The following is a 21,247-nucleotide window of genomic DNA, read 5'->3' as shown; positions in this document are numbered from 1 at the left end:
TCACACTCACTTCTCTGCAGTCACATCTGGGCACACACACCATGACTACATGCTTTCACTGCTGAAACGTTGAAAGAAAGATAATTTGAGTACATTAGCAAACTAGACACTGGAGCTGTGCTGAATCAAAGAGAGTTTATGTTACATTAGAATTAACGTAACCAGTTTACAGTGTCCTCGTGAATCAGTTTGGGTGAGACAGACAATAAAGCCTACAACTGTAATCTCTGTCTTCACTTATTAAAGAAAATACTAATTACAGTGAGCAGCACATATCTTGTAATTAATTAATTTTAAGTGGAAACAACTTTAGATTTCCTTCGCCAATAAAATTCTCATTTTCAGCCTGAACAGCAGCACAAGTGTGATAAGCAAAAGAAATCAGGATGTATTTTTAGGATATTTTCACAGTTTTACACAGAAAATACAAAGTGTTTTTCTCAGTCCTGGTTTTGGAAAGTCTCACCAGTTCATATTAGTTAAAAAAAAGACTTTTTCTTTCATTTTTTAAGATGTAATTAGTGGTAATAACCATGTTTTGTGAATGGCAATGGACCCTGACAAGCAAATTTTCCCAAACTACTATTAAGTTCCAGCAAGAAGAGTGTGCCATGAGAGAAACGCAGCCTGAAAGTTTAGCTAATCTCTACCAGCTCTCCGCCAACACAAGCTGGGACCAATAACAGACGAGCCAATGGTTGGCCAACGTCACACTCTGGACAGCGACGAGGGTACACGCACATACTTCCACACATGCAAAAACAAACGTATAGCAAACAAGAATAAACACATTAACAATGCAGACATGTGCTGGCATGCACATTAAGAGATAATTAACAGCAGATGTACAGACGAGTGGCTAACAGATGATTTTCATCTGGTGTGGACGTGAATCTGTCCGTCTATCAGTGCATGTGCCATCATTTAGATTGTGGAACAACGAGTCCTAAAATGTTGCACAAGTCGTCTCTTGTCCTTTATTGCCTTCTGTCACACACACACACACACACACACACACACACACACACACATGCATGCACACACACAGTAATGACTACCTGCCATCTGAGACTCACTGCTGCCTCATCTGCAGTGGATTATAAATAGATTTGTACCTGGGCGTCTCTCTGGGTCACATTATTCTAAGCTCCTGTTTGGACGGACCAGTCCATTCAGATCAGCACCAGCAGCACACTTATCAGTGCTGGTTGTGGATTCTGGTTGGCTGTTATGTTGTTGTACCAACCACTCTGCCAGTAAAATCCATCATCTGGATGTTTTTATTCCTTTCTAAAAATCTCATTTGATTTGTGTGACACCCAAAGTGGCTGGTGAATTTTTAAAAAAAAAGCAGACTGTGGCCAGTTTGGACTAAAAAAAGTCCGCTTCCTGCCGTCCTGAAGAAGACACCCTTGTTTACAGCGGCCGGGAGGATGATTCACAGTACAACTGTTCTGCTGCTGCACAGTGACCCGCTCCACTGCGACAATTAGTGGCTGAGTGACTTGCCAAAGGGCACTTTTGACAATAGTATCTGAGCTCTGCATAGTTCTGCTCTTTCAGTCAGTCAGACAATTTCCCCCAGTCAGGAGCTATCCAGCTGCTCTTTAAGAGCCCTTTGCTCTTAACGTTATGCTAACTGGCTAACGTCGACAGTGTCCTGAGGACCTCTTGGTCATTTCTCCGTGGGTCTGGTTTAGCTTGTATTAACTGTGCCATGCTAAGCGCTGAACGTGGGGACAGCAGATCAGTGTTTAATATTGTGTTTTACATTCAATAGTGTTATATTATCTAATTATGGGATGGATAATGCTTTACATTCATGCTCTTCGTCTTGTGGAAGCTGCGCACTTTGTTGCAGAAGACATGTCCGTCAGACACTTTATCATCTAATCATGATTTATGAGCCAGCCAATCAGATTTTATCAACAGGCTTTACAGCCTGCGTCTCACTGGATCTGACTGTGATGCTGAACAACGCTTTCAGAGCGCTTTCAATACGTTTTCCTCTGACAACTGGGTCACAGCACACATCCTTTATATTTTTACAACTCAGCATTGGAAGTTGTTTTCTCTCTCTGGCCCCCAAACCTCCCCCCTCCACCCCTTCCCTGCCTCCATCCATTCCTTTCCTCTTGCTAAACACGTCCCCCTCCCAGCCAATGGAAAGTCAGACTACAGCTGCTGTGAAACAATGGTCTTTCTGTAAGTACCACTGGTATATTTCTGTGTTGGTGAGTGTCTGTGGGTGTGTGAGACACTGTGTGTGTGTGTGTGTGTGTGTGTGTGTGTGTGTGCGTGTGTGTCGTCCACAGTCACACTTCTCTCCAGAGGTTAATTAACCTAGTTTAACTGGTTCATATCACTGCTGTGTCCAGTGCCTGCTGTTCCACAGCAGAAAACCAGCTGGCAGAGGTCTGTCCAACAGAACAGTGTGGTGCCGACTAAATAAAACATAAAGGTGGACTTTTGACCTGCGGACAGCCAGAAGATCACCAGAGTCCTTCTGTGTGGAAGCAGAGAGTGGCAGGGTGGCCCAATAATTATACAAGAGTCTATTTTTACACCTGACAGCACGGGTGTCCAGTTTAGTGGTTCACTGGAACACCAGGGGGTCTCTTCATGTTGTCTCCTTGTCCATGTGTGTTGGCAATAACAGCTGATACAAGCATCAAAAATAAAGACGGGGAATCTTGGGGTCCAGAACAACATACAGATAGATAATCCAAAATAGATGAAGTCAAGAAATCTCTACGGATATTGGACATCTCCATCAACAGGAGGTGAATACAAGCAGTCTGACAGAACGTATGGAGGGACATTGAGAAAGCTAAGTTGGGATGTCCCTGTGGTTACCATGTAATCACAATGTCTCTGCTCTGATTGCAACTGTGGCATGTCACACCTCTTCCTCTCTTCTCATGTTTCTTGTCCATCGTGTCCCAAAGCCATGATACTTTAAACGGCTGCCAGTTGAGAGCTTGGCCACACTGAACCTCTGGAGCCCACAGTGGCCTCGAAAACCCAGTGTTTGACCACAAATATGACCTCCGCCTACCACAATCATGTTGTGTCTACGGGATTAACACCAACAACTATCAATCTAAATGATCGTATCAGAGAGGAATGCTTTCTGACAGAGGGGCAGATGTGCTCTCTGTACACACACCAAAAAACAAACATCTGGCCTGTTCAAGTGTCTGTAAGACAAACACACACAGACACTCTTCAACACATAAGCTGATAAAACTGTAATGCAGACAACGAAAAAAGAAAAAGAGAGAAACACCAGGGAGCGCAACACACACACACGCAAACTTGCGCACAAACACACACACACACACACACACACACACACACACGTGGTGGGTGGATGATATCAGCTGGCGGCTCTGTCCATCAGTGGGAATAAGCTATTATGATGTCATCATCAGTGACACAGCGAGCCGGTGCTCACGGGGAGAGAAGGAGCGAGCGCGGTATGAAAGCAAGCAGCGGGAGTGAAAGTGTGTGAGAGACATTAGAGGACAGCAATGAAAGAACGACGACGGGAAGAGACTGCACACACACACACACACACACACACACACACACACACACACACACACACACACGTGCAGCTCCAGCGTGTTTAATGTACATGCATGTGCAGCTGAGGTGATGTCATGGGTGAGCAGGCCATGTTTGGCTCGAACACACCCACATGTATGTGGAGTGGGTGGGCGTGGGCGAGCAGATGGACTTTATTTTAGCGAGGAATTCATCAACATCAGTTCACTGACATGGAAAATACGTTCAGAGTTTCCCGACGGGGAAGAGGAACGTGCGTGAGCCCATAGGTGTTCATGCCTTGTGTCTTCCCGAAGGGACACTTGACGCAATTTCTAGCCTTCAAAGTGCAATCTTAAAATGAATCCAGATGCTGTGGAGTCCCATGCCGCCCAGTTTAAATTCTACTCGTAGCTGAAGCCACTCGAGTCCTGGAATAATCGCAATAATCGCACAATTCACCGAACGCAGCGCTGCAGTCGAGGGGGTTCGCCGTCTTTCAAAGTCACAATACTGAGCTGCAGTTTACGTTTCACTTGTTTTGGGGGTTAACACTCATCAGATTGTGTTTATCTCCATCTCCTCCTCAGGGACTGGAACTCATGGAATGAGGGAAATCAATATGGGATAACATCTTCTCCATCCATCATGACTGTAACCAAAGGAGCATTCCTCATATTACACGCAGAATATTTTCAAAACGTGTGTCATTTAACACTCAAACTGAAACGGTGAGGAGACACGTCTTTCTCCAGCATGCAAACTAAAGTCTTGCTTTTCCTTCTTCAGGAAGCTTTACCTTTATATGAGATCTGCATATTGTTTGAAATGTTTTGATGCCAACGTTTGATACTTGACAGCTTTTGGTTCTCAATGCCACAAATTCCACTGTGCATACAAAAGTATGTGTTTGATACCCAGCTCTAACCTGTAAAAGAAGATATACTGTAGCTTGTAAACGCTACCATGGAATTGTATTAAAAAGCTGTAATGCATAGAAAATAAAGTGCTCCCTCCATCCACGATGAGCAGGAATATGAGAAAAACAAAGTGTAGAATTTATATAAATCATGTAAATAACTTTGAGGTGGGTTCTTTAATATTGCATTTACTTGTTTTTTTAGGAATGATAACAGAATAAAAGCAAAACGATGGAAAGGTCAGAAAAAGAAATGAAAACACGTCTCAGACCATTTCGGTGTGGTTTAACCCGAGGAAGACGTCAAACTCACTTCCCACCTGCCAAACAAAAGCTGCGGTAAGCGTTGAGGATGGCCTGTAAATCGAAGCATTCAAACCCATCAATTGGAGGTCCTAATCTATTGCAAATCTCTTGGCTGCCAAAATGGTGAATTATAGGAAGAAACGTCCCCTGTGGCTAGCGAAAAGGTTAGCTTCCTGCCCTGTTTTTTCCCACCACATGCTTCTCAGAACGCAATGAACTTTAAAGGCTGCAACGGCCATTTTGTTGTCTAATTCATTCAGTCAATCTCCTCATGATCTAGTGGTGCTTTCCCACGCTTTCTTTCTCCTGAAGGTTATGTTTTATGGTATAAGGCTTGCATGAGAGGCCAGAGCTTTTCAATGTGATAAAGGTCAGAGACTCAGAGTTGATCCGCGGCGGATATGAGGGGAACAGAAAATAATGAAGTAAATACCAGGTCAATCTCACACACATCAACACACATGGAGGCCAAGCACCGACTTGATATACTCAAACGTACGTGCAAAGACCAACGTCTTTTTCATAATTTCATTCTATCTCATAAACAAACCCAAACTTACTTCAGATGTGAGAGTACATTACATGACTAATCTACTCTTTGCACACTTCTAATCTCCCAAAGTTTCTGGTTTCTACTGCAGGGCTTTCCTGCAACAGTCCCAGACCTGATAAGACACAATAAGGAGCCGAGCGTCAAACATATACACACTCTTACACACACACGAAGAAGTAGACAAAACCATGTCAACAAAGGAAGTTGGCCTCACTGTTCTTTAAAGAGCAACTCGGGAAAATAGTTTCGTAATATGGAGCGCGGTGGTGTGTGTGTGTTCCACTGCCATATCAGTGTATCCCACCTGCTTCCCTGTCCTCGTCCATACCGATGGGCCCGGCCTGAGGCGTCTCTCCGTTCTTCAGACAGTTGTGAATGTAGGTGGCCTTCCAGCGGGCGTACTTCCTGTGCTGGATGTTCTGGCAGAGGTCGAGTAAGGGTACAGAAACATAAAAGGGGTTGTTAGTCAAGTTGTAAGGTAGTTTGCAGGGCGCGGGGGTAATAAAATGTGGGTAATACTTGGTGAGTGGCGAGGGATGGGGTAACATGAAGGGTTGGAGGTTGTAAAAGGTAGGAATTTGCTAATTGGTAGTGATTGGGGAGCGGGTATGTATGGACAGGAAGCAGAAGTTAAGGTGGGTATGGTTGAGGGTGAGTGTGAGGGGTATGTTCAGAGGGTAGGGGGCAGCTGGTGGTGTACTGTGATTTTGGGGTTTCAATGATTAGAGTTAGATATTAATCAGAAGCAAGTAAGAGATACGAATAAGCAAAAGGGCATCAGTTGATGGGAGTGGAGTCGAGACAATAAGAGTGGGGCCATCTGAAGGAGCTAGGTTAGCTTGTAGGTGACAGGGTTATTAGAAATGGGACAACTGTTTCAGTTAAAAAGAAGTTATTACCAGTAGGAGAATATGACATTAGGACACATGGGGCAAATGGTGGAGACATGATTTGAGAAACTGAGAACAAAATATTTTTAATTTAGTTCTTAAAAGAAGAATTTTGCAAAAAGTCTGAACTTGTTGAGCACAACATAGGTAGAGAAATCATTGGAGGCAGGGTTTAAACAAGAGAATACATTTTACGCACAACGACGAGGAGGAATAATGGTCTAGTTTAGTGAAGAAAGTCGGCTGTGAACTGGTCAAGGCTACATGTGAATGGGTTGAAGATGTTTGAAAGGTGAAAAATGCTGAAGAGGCGGAGGCGAGGCGGCAGATTTACACTGACATGAAAGCTGATAAGACTGAATGGAGAAATTCCTGTTTCGGCCAGATAAGTGCCGTGTTTTCAGTGGTAGCTCAGAAACAATGGCATACTGGAGAGCTGAGGTCTTTTCGGAGGTAGGGTTGTGTTTGTTTAGCCTCAGCCTTACGGTTAAAAAAGAATGGCTAAAGGTGGTCATCTCTAATCACTGAAACAACACCGCTGTCATCACACCACGCCATGGGAGGCCAACCATTGTATTGTCAAAAATGTGAGTCAGAGTGAAGCTATTTTATGACTCAACAAAATAAAACACGAGTTCTCCGTGGAAAGGGAGGTGTCGGTTTCCCCAACTGTGCACAGAAGATGATAGATTCTTAAAGTCCAGAATTCACACTGCTTTACAATTCAAAATTGGGGGAAAAATTAAAAAAAGGGGAAAGAATAGAACAGAATACAACTTTATTTGTGGGAAGTGCAGCCAAAGTCCATTTAAACCTCAAAATGTACAAACATTACATAAAAACAACACGAACAGTATTAATACTCCAAGCATTAAAATATAATTGAGTCAGAATCTTTAAAGACATTTTGGATAAGGCTCCCTGGTATAATCTGTTTTTATGAAATACTATAAAGTGCTGAGTGGGACATTTTACAGTGTGAAATTAAACTTGACAGTCCTCTGATGGACAAAGACGTTTTTTCAACGACTTCAAACACATTTTACCGTGTTCAGCTGGCATAAATACCGATCTGCAGTGAGCATATTTATCGATCTACATCTAGTTTATACCATGAAAAATGTGCTCTTTTTTCTATTTAACCCATGAACTGAAAAATAACTGGATTGGACTGTTTTGGACTGGAGTGGAAAGACTTCAGCGTGGCAAAAGCTGGTATTTCCCATTAAACGTAATGTGTAATGCTCCCAGCTAGAGGCATCTTTCCAGTCTGTGCAGTTTTAAAATTTCATTCGACTGTCTGACCCACAATCTTTTGAATATGTTCGTAGGAATCTAGACGGTCTGACTTCAAGCTTTAAATGTCCAGATGATGGTCAGCTCGTCGCCAAAGTGGCTGCCAGAGTGTGTTTTCAGCCACATGCAGGTTGCTCTTCAGGTTGTCTACAACCTCATGTAAAGAGCCATGAGTCAAGCTGAGCATAAATACCTATTCTCTGTCACTTCTGAATGTGGAACGTACAGCCCGACACCGTCCCTGTCAGGGCTCACTGACTCATGGTGGGGAGCGATAATCACAGTTGTAGGCAGTAAGACAGATGGTCAACGCTGCCTTTGTCTGCGGTGATTCAGCGCTGTGACGGCCTGGGTGATAGAGCGGTGCAGATATGGCTTTCTGCTGAAACACACTGTCGATAACATGCTCCTGTGAACCTCTGCAACACTTTTTCAGAGGCAGGATTAAGAGTTTCTTTTAGCCTCCATAGAGGAATTTGAATTGCCAAAGGAAACTGGCGTATTTATACCAGGTAGAATTCAAAATGCTGCAGCAAGGCTTCTAACTCAAACTTAGAGCAGAGGACGCGTTTAAAGTGTTTGTCATCACGGCGCCTTTCTGACCTTCCAGCTGCCCACATCTGTCTTCTTTGAAATTCATGCTCAAAACTCTCCAAACTGCTTACTTTAATATTTTTTTGATTATTGTGTATTATTGTGTTTTTGATTGATTATTATTGCACAGCAGTTCAGGCTATGACTGGAAACTTTCACATTCACGATAATTACATCTAATGAATAGGATATTAACTCCTGAAAGGAAATCCCTGTTTTACTTCCCCCTCTCCACAGGAAGGTCAAAGGCAGCTACACAGGATATTCAGTTCCTTGCTAAAAGACACTTCAGCTGGGTGAATTCTGCCCAGTATGAGGGGCTTGACCTGGTTTCTACTCCCCTCTACTCACTGCGGTCCAGAGGGAGGGCCGTCACTGGGACTAAGGCTTCCTGATGTGCGACAGTGTTACTCAACACTCTGCTAACTCACCTGACTCCTGTCAGCTCGGCCGGGAAGCTGCTGAAAACCTCTTTTTACTGCCTGAAACTCAATCATTCCTGACTGTCTGTCTGCAGAGCACTCACCACTCTGAGGACTCATTGTCCGGTGGTGGACTCGGTGTGCCTGTGTGTGTCCATCAGGCCTCACTCAGTGCGCCAGCTAACTGTATGGATGCAAGTGTCCTGTTGATGTTTTAATGGCTCCTGGGTGACTGGGACACAGTGTGGAGCGAGTCCTGCTGCGTGTGACACGCTCATGTGGAGATGAACACGCCTGTGTGTGCGTTTGTGTGTACGGACGTGTGTGTGTCACAACCTCCGAAAAGACACGCTGCAGCTGACCACTCGTTTAAGGAAAGTTCATATGATGAGACATAATGACATAAATCACACAAATGATTGCTTTTTAACACAGATTTTACACATTGGAGTGTGTTTCCAGGTGTTGGAGAAAACTAAGGAATACGTGAGAAACGTTAGCTCCAAAACACGATGTGCTCCTGACTAACACTGCAGCAGGTAAACTCCTTAAAATCCAGCTTCCTTGTTTTATTTCCTCATAAGTAACTTTAAGTTGAGTCCACACTGACAGTATGATATATATAAAATCCTGTATCAGCTTCTTCTACAGTAACTCTTCAGTGAAGCTCTGTGATGTTTCCATCGACTGAAATATTGTTTGTGCATCATTTTCAGGCACATTTCTAAAAAAATCCAGCACGACATATTTGGGATCTTTGGAAACTTTTGGATCTCCACTGGAATTTAAAATAAAGTTTTGTGGGTTTGAACGCAGTTTGACTGATGTTTGTCATGACTGACTGACCACAGGAGAGTTTTGAGGATAATTGCACATTTATTTATATAAAGTAAATTTTTCTGTAACACCCTGTGATTAAAAACTTGTCCAGGCTGCTAACAACAAACACTGATTTTTATGTTGGTGTACTTTTTAGACACTTTTCAGTCGCCTTTTTTTCCTCATCAGCCTAGTTTAAATAGATGATTGTGTTCACCGATTATCACCTGAGCACTAAACTTGATCAATGTAATGAGCTCACGAGAGAAGTTGATGAGAAGAGCCTGAATGCTCCATGACATCGTTTACAGCAGTGCAGTGAGCAGCTCCATCCTCGAACAAATAATCAGACTTCCTGCCTTATCCAGATACCAACATGAATCTGGTTTTTCTCTGCTTTTTCATTGATTATGATCATTTCAGAGAGTTTGCAGAGATGATACTTGTGATTACAGACAGGGTCTTTATCTTACCTCCTCTGACAACTCCCCGAACACAGACAAGACATCCAGCAGCAAACTGGCTGAGTAGAAAGACTTGATCATGTTCCTGGAGGAAGAGAGGAAGCAGAGAAAGAGAAAAGATAGCAAGAAAGATGGGAGATGAGAAGGAGGAGAAAGGAGGATGGAAGGTGGAGGGAGGAGAAAGAAGAAAAAAACAAAACTGTTAGCTCAGTGTTTTTCATTGATGTGTTAAACATGCAGGGGAAAGTGAGAGTTCCCAATAAAAATCCAGTTTGCTTGTGAAATACTGAACTGGCAAAATGCATCAGAGACTATTGCAGTGTGGAGCTACTGCACAAAGAAGTGCTGCCCTGATGGGATTTCACAGCTTTATATTCACACTTCAGAGCCCCACAGTTTCAAGAACAAATACTTTTGTCATGAGGAACAACTCAAAGTCCGCTGACTAACTTTTTCCAAACTGCATCCCATGCTCTTCCTCAGGGGAAGGGTCTCAGTTGTCTTGGAGGTGTTTCAGTTGACCTGAAGACAAAAAGCTCCACATATAGATGACTATGTGACAACTGAGCAAACTCCATCTGATGATGAAGGCCATGATGTTCATCATCTTTGCACAGCCTTGGAGTCGGGCGAAGGAGGTCACAAGAACGTTAAAATTACAAAATGATTTTTTAAATAAGTAAATTTCATTTCTTTTGCTTGCACGAAGGAAAGAGGCAACACTTCCTGTCATGCATGGTGAGCTAGCAAGTTAGCAAACAGCGATGGTCAAGTTTCACCTCCACAGCTGACCTTCCTGGATCTGTCATCACATTCAAACAGCTAATTACACTACAAGAAATTTGCGTTTGGTACTCTGCAAGCAACTGGACTCATTTGCATGACATCAGGGTAGCGGTCCGCAGCAGATGTGAGAGATAAGGTGAAAACGGCTGACTTCACCCCGTCACTTCAGGCCGTAGCATAAGAAAGACCATCTCATTAGACATGGTGAGTTCAAATGAACTTTACTGCCAAAATATTCTACTGTGTAACTGTGATTAGATACTAAAATCCTCTGCATAGCTAAAAATTAGTCAACATTAAAAGCTTGGTAACCTCTGCATCAGGTGATGTTGACAAACTGAAACATCTCACTCCAATTAATGACCAAACAATAATAAATTGCTGTTAATTTTATTGATCTATAACACTAAAAAACATCATTTAGCTGTGACAAAACATTAACTGTAAGTCACTGCAAATACAGTGATTTACTTCAGAAGATATCAGACATAAGGCTTAAATACAGCTTCTTTGTTCTGGTCAATATTCAGTTACACTGGGCCTCTGATTCAGTTTATAGTGCTGCAGCACATTAAGACCTGATACTATAATACTGTGGTATATAGATTTGATACCACAGCGTATCTGAGGTATTGGTATCAGAAGAGAAAAACTGGATATTAACACAGTAAATGAAAGCTTATTATTAAATCAAAAACCATTATTAAAATGATTCATTTCCCTGCCCTATCCTGTAACAGCCCATAATAACAACAGCTGCATGCATACATGTTAAGAAAGCGATACGTCTGTTTAAATATTGGAGTTACGGTGTCTCAGATTTCCTTGGTTTAAAGTAAACAAACTGAAGCAGCCACAGCCCAGATTTACCGACACTCAGTTAGAGGCCATTTCCCATCATGTCACACACAGAAGCGCACACACACACACACAGACACACACGCAGCTAAGGTGAGGAACATGAATGGGTTCCTTGTAGCGCAGCGTGAGAGCTACTGAACAGTGGCCTCAGCATGTTGGAGGAAGTTTCTGATTCCACTAAAGTTTCCCATAAACATTCAGCTCAACACGTGTGTGTGACATGAAAGTGGACGTGTGTACTAATACACGTTTAGGTGTATGTATAAGCACACGCCTGCGTATGTGTGCCTACATGTATATTTGTGTGTGTACCTGTTTCTATCTGTGTGTTTACTGTATTTGTACCTGTGCTTTAGTTTATGTGTGTGTCCAGAGGTGACATAACACACCGCCGTGTCCTGTTAGCTCAGACCGCTGCTTCTCATAAAACCGCAGGCTGTTTGTGTTCCCCTTCAGTGGAACAGAAATACTGCCCACTCCTGCTTAATATACCTGCTGGAAACAGAAAGCCTCTGAGCGGTTATTTACACGGCAAACAAGTCCAGAGAACCTGTTGGCTGCATCCATTCATCGTCCACAACCTGCCACACGCTTGTCACACTTACTGACAGGGAGGGAAACGCACTTTCCTGTTGTGGTTCCCTGTTTATCTCCAAAGAGGGTTTAATGTGTCATTTGTAGAGCTTGTGAAAGGGAAAGTATCAGAATCTTAAAACAGGACTACAGTTGTTTTGATCTTAAATCCTCGATTTCCCTTTAAAAAGGACAGAAATGTTTTTCAGAAGCTGCAACTTTCACGCTCTCGCTGTGCCGATCGAAGTGAATGAAAGCACAGAAAGTCTGGTTGGTTTGTGCAGACGATTCCAATAAAGCTTATTCAAACAAAACAACCAAATCCTAAAGCATGTTGACTGTCTGGTCTGCAGCCAAGTTCAGTTTTATTTCACTGCAGGTTTCAGTCACAACAATAAAATACTACTCCTGTAAAACAACCTTGGTGCAGTTTGTATCAAATCTTTGGACATGCAGGACATCAGAATATGGAGCTGCTCAGCTCAGATTCTAAAATTAGTTGGCAACAATAAGGCTTAATCCACACGCAGCTGCCCGGCTTTGAACTGGTCAGTGTTTTTGTCTTTCTCATTCCTCTACTTTTCTAGAGCTCGTTTTAACAATTTTGAAAATGTGAAACAAGTTGTAAAATTCATTCATACATTTCCTGTATTCAAAGGCCAAAAATGTTTTTAAAAATGTGGCCAAACGCCCTGTGACACCCTGCATCCCTCCCCCTCAACTTAAGTAAGGAACTCCTCCTGCTAAAGAAAAAGAAAAGCAGAAACATCAGGAAGAGCAACACGGTGGGGAGGGATCCCTTCCTCTGAGAGGATGCAGTGTTACCATATAAAAGACATAAAATACTCTCTCCTATGAGGACTTATTCAAGGAAAAGCACTTATTCAGACTCTGCATGTCATATTCCAGATGATAAGTGGAAAGAACAGGATGAACTGGGAAGGAAAATTTAGAAATCATAATCATGAATCATCCGGTGAAACAATCCTTTCATTCACCTCAGCTGAATGAAGTTACTCAAACCTGGTTTTTATGGGTCTGGGGCTTTAAATATAATGATTGAGACAATCTGTCAGAGAGCTCTGAGGGATTTATTAATGATTACAAACACTCCAATCATCACACTAAAAGGCTGAATCAACTCAGTGTTCTAGTGTGAGTCATATCTCACATACAGAAAGCAGTGAAACGCTTCACACACATCTTCAACCAGCAGCACAGACGATCTAAACAATCAGAACAGATTCAAGGTGGACGCTGAAGATTAGAGTCACCAACTCAAGATATGACCAAATGTGAAATATGGTCATAATCTGCCCTCTGTTCCTGAGTGATGGTGTTGAATAAATTCCTAGAAAGTGTTCTAAAAGAACATTAAGACGCCACAGCAAGAGGACGTCTCTCCGCCAAAACCCTGCAGCTGCCCCTGCTGAGGTGCTGACTCCCAGAAACCTCAGGCTCGTTCTTTGATGGCCCTCTGTCGGCTTGCCCTGATCGAATCAGCTGCATAGAGAAGCTGGACTGCCCCTGTATCCAACGTCCACCGGCTGGATGGTCGTGGTCCAGCCCGGCTCGTTGCACACTGCTGTCAGCTTTGAGTATTTGAGTCGCTTGAACTCATGTGCTTCTGGTATCCCTTCCTCCCAGGGGATGCTAAGTTCTATGATGAGGACCTTCTTGGCAGCTGTGGACCACAACACAACATCTGGTCTGATGACTGTTATGTGACCTAGGGCGGGGAAACACGATGCTTTCTGTGTAGTCTTGCACAGCCGGACCTAAAGCTATGTCCACACTTCATACTGCAACGCAAGCTCAGCTGGCTTTGCTGTTAGAGGAAGGTCGCCTCGGCCGTGTGCCGTGTCTGTGTGTGTGTCTGCTGCTGCCATATGTAAATGTACTTGCCAGTCGTGCCCCATGGTACACCAACCATTGTACTCCCATGATGCACTTTGGGTTTTCTGCCAAATACCTGCTGCTGACATGCCCAGTCCTACTCCTTGTCAAACTCTGAGAGCGAATCACATGACATTTACTAATTATTTTACATTATGGGGCAGGCTACTCCTTCCATGTTTATTATTGGGAGCCAATAAACACATCTGTTTTTTCATTCATTTTTCTTTCTTCACATATGTTCCCTTGTTTTGAGTGGAGTATTCCTTTTACGTTTCACGTACGTACAAAAACTGACATAGAGTTTACGTTACATCACCTACCCCTCCTACACACCAAAAACCACATCTGGCTAATAGTTCAATTTTCAAAGAGCAGAAAGTGGGACTGCTTGGCCACTTGTATCTCTTTTTTTTTTACCTTTCCCAATCCGCCTTGTTTCTCCTCGCCCTTCTTTATAAAGCCATTTAGAATAGCGTCATTTCTGCTGAAGTGGAACTGCTGATAATGGAGAAAATTATTAGCACTTTAAAGCTTAAAGTTCTCTTTTTGGTCTTTCCAAAGTGTAGAGTTAAGATTTCAACCACACCCAATCCATAGGAGAACAATCCTATCACACACATTTAGTAATCAAATACTAACACAAAAGCACACACACACACAGACAGTAGGTCAACAGGCTGGCTGAGGTGCTTTCCTGACCTACTTAAGCACCATCTTTGAGCATGAAGCCTGATGTTCGACTTCCATGGAAGGAGAAGTGACCTGCTGCCCTGGATATGTCTGGGACGGGCTGTACAGACCATAAAACCCTCTGAGACGAATATGCGATTCTGGGTTATCTAAACACAAAAATTTACTGGACTCAAGAGATTAGAGAAGCACGTTTCAATTCCCTCCACCGTCTGGGAAAATGTGGGAGAAGAAACTGGTACCGAGCAGTCCGTTAAGAGTAAAGGTGCTCTGTGGAGTCTCGTTGTACATTAGTACAAGTGAGTTCTATTTTGTGATCTGCTGCCATTGTTCTTATGAGGACAGTCTTATATAAACATGAACACATTAGGGCATCAAGGAATATTCTGAATTTGAATTGTTAAAAAAAAAACACACACAAAATAGTAGTGCTACCGCGACAGTCTTTGCCTGAGCTGCTGCGTTTAATGCACTGCATGACGGACAGGAGTCACACAACTAGCGTTCCCGTTATCCGGTTATTAACATGTTTTTTCGGGGAAAATCTGTTGAAGTACGACATACTTAAATCTCTCCAGTCATAATGTGCTGTTTTCCCTGCTGCTTCTCGCAATGCTGTCGTAATTCGGGGTATTAGGTGTGTATTTCAACCAAACTAGAGTTGGTGGTGATTGTTGGAGCAGTGTGAGACGAACCGAGAAGGTTTTGGTGCATTGCATGATGGTAAAATTACTGTTTCTGTAAATGGAGTCTGGTTGGTTAAGGTTAGGGAAAGGTCACCTTAATGGTTATTTTAAACAAAATAAACTGAAATACTGCTGAAATGAAGCCTCTATAGACTTACAGAGACTAAGGACGAGGCAGGATGTCTGCTCTCTGCACACACACACACACATGCAAACTACACACAAGATGTGATAAACATGTGGAAATACTGGCAAACGTGTGCTCACAAACAGACACAGTGACTATCACACACACAAAAACACACGTGGTCACCTTCACACGAAGTCAGAGGCTTCACATGCCTGTTGCTAACAGGTTGAAAGGACTTGAAAGAGAAAGTCTTGTAGTGACAAACTGTGACTGTGTGCATACATTCATAAGTCTGGCTCTCATAATAAAATACTAACGGGTGTAACAGTACATGCACTCGTCCCGAACCGTCGAGTACACGACGTTCAGAATGCAAATTCCTCCATTCGGTACACCCCGTGACGCAAACCAGTACTGTCAGAATACTCTATGTACGTCCACGTAATCGCGCTTGTGGAACAAAAGTTTTAGAGCGCGAGTTCTACCTGGAGCGTTTTAGCAGCGCACCAGTTGTTGTGTACCAGCTGCAGAATGCCAGTCGGCTTACTGCAGTCAGTCAAGCTCATACTACGGCTGCTCCGGTGTATAGAAGCATTACGGTTTCCCGGTAAGAAGCAAAAATGGACGATTAGTGTTACACTGTGTGCCGACATTGTTCAACTGAAGTCAGGATTGTCTGTGGAAACACTTCAAACGAGGAATTTACGAGAGAATAACCCAAATGTGTCGATTTGCGGAACAAGGCGAAAACAGATTGGAAGGCGAGTCCCTCTGCCCGCAGCATTCAGGCAGCCTCTCACTGCAGATTCACACCAAAGCCATGATTCATGCTATGGGAGCGTTTCTCTCTGTGGATATGTGACCACACACAGTCTAAAGAATACAGGCTTTAAGAGTGTGGTCGCAGTGCATGAGCTCTGCTTCACCGTGCCTTCACACGCACGAGAACATGTTCAGTTATTATCAACAGGTCAGAGTCTCACATTACATTACTCACATTGGTGTTCTTAATCCTTGGTCTTTATTTTTTCTTATTGACAGTATGTGTGCCTCAACTATGAGAATTAGGGATAATGAGCCACTGCTGAATGTCGCATTTTGATGACAAAAATGTGATTTTCTACATTTTTGTCTTTTCCTTGCTGCGCTAAAAATGTACAGAACTCTGACCCTAAAACAGAGCTACATACCAACATATACATACAGCACAGAATACAGAAAGGTTAGATGGTAGGGAGGAGAAATGCCAAATTAACAAATGAAAGGAGAGGAGACAAGGAGAGGAGAGGAGCAAGGATGATGAGAGGAAGAAATGAAAGGAGAGAGGTTAGGAGATAGAGGAAGGAGGAAAGATGAGAGGACAGGGGAGGAGAGGAAACGAGGGGAAAAGGACAAGAGATGAGAAGAAATGAGAGGAGACAGGACGAAGTAAGAAAAGAAGCGGCAAGGAAAGGAGACGAGAAAAGATCCGGAGAGGAAACAAGGAGGAAAGAGGAAGTGTTTTTCATGTTTTAATTTGAAAGCTGCATTGATGCTGAAAAGCGCTCGACGGCGTTCAGAGGAAGAAAACACTGAGCAGCTGGTCTGGAGGTGGACACTGAGATGAAGCTTCTGCTTCACAAGCACAAACCAACCATATGTTCCTGTACGACACCACACACAGAGCTGATTACATCAAACCGCAGATGTGTTCCTTACTTGTGGAATCGTCCTGCTCGATCCTCGTTGTCAGCGTAGAGGAACATCTTTAAGGCGTAGTTTTCGATGTGGGCGTTACCGACTACCTCCTGAGTGATGGAGTCGTTGTCAGCCAGCTCCTTCTTCATCTGGAAAAGACAGGCACACAATCAATTAGGCTTTAATTCACTGGAAAAGACGACTACAAGGCAAAACATTATGGGGTCTCCTACAGAGGCTGTAATTGGCTCAGACTTTTATTGTGAAAGGTCAAATACGCAGAAAACTGCACTGAGGGGAAAACTATAAGAACTGAAATGAATCAAATGGTTAGACATCAGCAGGATTAGAGAGTGAACACAAAGGAACATCTGTGTCACAATCTGTCACACACATTCACACACATTTCACACACATTTCTCACACACACAGCAGGAATACAGCTCTCTCCCACAGCTTCATTCACATCGCTGCCGTCGCTTCAACAATAAACAGCAGAGAGACTAAGCAGTTGGAATCAGGGCTTGACACACGACAGTCAAGCAGACATCCTCTGCAAATACCATCTTTAAAAGTTGCTCTCTGTCTAGTGGAAGATCTTCTGTGAAAGATGCCAAAGGAGTAAATGAATGTGAGATTGAACATTTAGCTTCTCATGTTTAGCTGTTGCTGTCCATCACTTTCATCAGTTAAAAGGGCGATCAAAGGTGGCGGCAGGTATCATCAGCTGTCACTTACAGTAACTTGGCCAACATTAAACTTGGCTGTTTGTGTGTCTGCACTCAGCCAAAGATCACATGTGGAGGAAGACCCTCCACTCTCTAACACCACTGTACAATCGTGAAGGGACTGAGTGTCTTTGAAGTTCCAACAACATCAGAGTGAGACGTCTTCTCTCGTCTCCTCAGGACATTTATCAGTCATATCCAAACATTTTATCTCAGGCGAACACGCCCACGCCTCTGTGGGCACCATCGAGTGTGCCTCCAACTCACTCCATCTGTCTTCTCTTTGCATGCATTTTCTCCACCTGTAATGAATCTTCTCCATAAAGCACCACAATCTCTCCCTTTCTGTTTCTCTCTCTCTCTCCATTACAGCACACAGCCGAGCTTCAGGTTTCTTATAAAACCACTAAAGCAAACACGCTGGAGCCCTCCAGCAGGTGGACCTGACCGGCCTGAATAGATACACTGTTCAGAGGCTTAATCAATCTGTGTGTGTGTGTGAGTGTGTGTGTGTGTGTGTGAGTGTGTGTGTGTGAGTGTGTGTGTGTGTGTGTGAATGTAAAACCACTGGGCTGAGTGCAGAATGAAGGCAGGACAACCGGTCAGGGAATATAAAGAATGTGGGATCAAAGGAAACTCACTCCACTGAACACTGTCTCTGAGGCTCGTTCTCACTCTCAGGTTTCCATTCAACTGTTCACAACTTTCAGTGAATTCTAAGGATTTTAGCACCTTCTTTAAAATGTAGAACCTGCAAAAAATGTCACGTGAATCAGTGTGTTTCCATCAGAATCGTACCATTTCACGTGATTTGTGCCTTGCTTACCGTTGCAAAAAGGTGATGTCTGTGTAACATTTGTCAATACTTCTATCACAATGTGATAAGCAACGATAAACGCACCCAAAACATTCCCGATCAAGCTGAATCCGCCGAGGTTTGACTGTTATCTAAACTACATAACATCACCAAACTGTAACTGTGATTGTTTCTTATGTAGTTAGGACTTTGTGGGGAAACAGTGCTTGTTATTGCAAATGCATATCTCACACTGTAATTCTCCCACATATTCTATGAAGACATTGAATTTCCATCAAATATCTCAATCACAATGTCACAAATTCATTAAGAAGCCATTAACAGATTAAGCTTTGTAACTGCTGCAGCAGGCAAACCTCTAAATTTAGCAGTGTCTGACTGGTAGCTGCTGGTGACTTCCCACCATCCACCGTGTTTAAACGGATTTTTAAACAAGTGATTTTCCACCGTCCCAGTGAGAGTAAAGCCTCGGAGAGCTGAGCTGGTGATGACGGTGGAAAATAGAATTAATGAGTCCAGCATGTATTGTATGTACGATCCAGGTCATAGGGGAAAGAGGGAGAGAGGGGGAGAAGAAAAGCTGCTGTGGTTTGTGTCTTGACTCGCTCAGTCTGTAGAAATGAGTCACAACTACCAGCAACAGTTCATAAAGAAGTGAAGCATACAAAAAAACCTCAGGGTATCCCCATGATTCAGAGAGCTGCACTAAAAAAACCTGTCAGAGGACAAAATGTTTTACAGCAAAATGTGTTCCCGCTGAAAAAACGTCCTAAATAAATAATCATGTTTCTCCACGTGTAGCGGACTGCTGCTGGATCTGTGCTGTCAACAGCAACCTGAGAAGCTTTTACTGTGCGTGGACAGCTGGATACTGAACTGTAACCACAAAGAAAACTGGATTCCAAGTACAGAACCTTTTTTAAACTAATCCATTTTGTGTCTGATTGAGAGGGAAAAAGTTCTGATGATGGACGACAGCAAAGACAAAATAAAAAAGCACAAGCCTGGCCACCCGAAAACTCGTCTCCAAGTTCCTTATTCAGGCGTCAGCCAGGGGCACTGGTATCCATAACCTGGGTGAAGCAGCTAGTTTGCTGTTCTAGATTCACCCCCTTTTTCTTGGACCAATTTTCCACCAGAAACTTTTGACAACACAGCATCCAGGGTCATGGTGGTATGGAAACAAGTCCACCACGCTTCAGTAGCAACTGGTGCAGGTGAAACTCTCAGTTTACTGGTCAATGCAAGCATCCAGCATCCAAAATAGCCATTAAATTGTTTCAACACCTCCAAAAGCCTTCATGAAGGAAGGACTCACTGCAGGGCTGATGTAGTAGACTGCATAGGTGTACCTATTAAACTGGAAACTGAGTATAAGAAAGATTTAGCAAAACTGCTAAAACTATCCCAAACCTTTTAAGGCCTGCAGAAATGCTCTAGTATGAGCAGACTACATTAATAAATAACAACAGTAACCTGTAAGCTGCAAGTTAACATTGATTGTGATGAAAAATATCTATTTGTGGGCTTAAGAGTGCACCAACAGAACGACACTTAAACCACCTCCTGCACGAGTAACAGCTAACAAACCACACACATCAAAGCAGCAGATGTGAGTCCTGCTGCGAGAGACATCCTGAGTGTGTGACAGTAATGAAGATCCCTGGAGCCTCTGTAAAACCTGCTCAAGGGTGCAGCTCGGTGTGTGTGTGTGTGTGTGTGTGTGTGTGTGTGTGTTTGCATATTTTCATCCTCGTCTCCTGCTTACTTTAATTGGCGCTGAGCGATCAATAAAGTCAGCCCAGCATCGCTGCAGGACTTCCCATCTGCACAACTTTTCTCCTCCCCCTCATGTGTCCTCCCCTCCATAAAAACCCCCACCTGCTCCCATTCACCTCCTCGTTTCACTCCACTTAACTGCTCTCTGACCACTGTGTGACTGACTAACGTTGGGTCTGATCACATGGAGGTGCAGCACTGTCTGACACGTTTCCTCTCTACTTCGAGATGTTCTTTGCAGCTCCATCACGGCTCAACTCTCGGTAAAAGGCTCATTTGCTTGACCGCCCACTGGGACAACGAGCCTCCTCACCTCCTCTCATCTCATCTCACCTCCTCCCTCCTCATCATAACAACTCCATAAAATCTAATTAGTTTGGCCCCTGTTGACAAGCAGCCTTCTTCACATAAATGTGTGTCAAACGAAGGCTCAGGCTTCGTGACGACAGCCATCCAGCAGCGTTTTCCATTTTAAAAAGCCTTACCTCTGCTCAGCCACTGTCCTGATAACAGTAATAAGGCTGTTAGCTGATGCATGTAGCTCTACTGTAGGCCATCATTCTTCATGAAGCATTTAAAGTATTACTTCTTGAAGATATAGACGATGTGGAATGAATTTGAACATCTGCAATTCAATGAGAACTGAACAAAAAGATGTGATCCGAACACCCACAAAATGGACCTGACAAAAGTTTCTTCATTACTTTGACATGAAAATGACCACTGTTATAAAAATGACAAGCACAGTGATGGAGGACCTTCTCCTTATCACCCCCCTACCAGGCACCATGGGACCCCACGCAGGCAGA

The 21,247-nt window shown here is 43.3% G+C and overlaps 1 protein-coding gene across 3 annotated transcripts in view; it reads right to left on the bottom strand.

Moving 5' to 3' along the window:
• Window positions 1–21,247, bottom strand: part of vta1 (vesicle (multivesicular body) trafficking 1) — a 47,732-nt gene that overhangs the window by 14,024 nt on the left and 12,461 nt on the right. For all 3 annotated transcript variants that reach the window (XM_076756489.1, XM_076756487.1, XM_076756488.1), the window contains exons 3-5: window positions 17,136–17,263; window positions 9,822–9,897; window positions 5,632–5,746 (exon numbers count right to left, since the gene is read on the bottom strand). In XM_076756489.1, the coding sequence (XP_076612604.1) occupies window positions 5,632–5,746; window positions 9,822–9,897; window positions 17,136–17,263 (319 nt within the window). The remainder of the gene's footprint in view (window positions 1–5,631; window positions 5,747–9,821; window positions 9,898–17,135; window positions 17,264–21,247) is intronic.

Source organism: Chaetodon auriga, chromosome 18 (assembly GCF_051107435.1).
Source record: "Chaetodon auriga isolate fChaAug3 chromosome 18, fChaAug3.hap1, whole genome shotgun sequence".
In the NCBI taxonomy this organism is placed as follows: Eukaryota; Metazoa; Chordata; class Actinopteri; order Chaetodontiformes; family Chaetodontidae; genus Chaetodon; species Chaetodon auriga.
The sequence above is the reverse complement of the archived record's forward strand: the minus strand, read 5'-3'. Positions and strand labels throughout refer to the sequence as shown.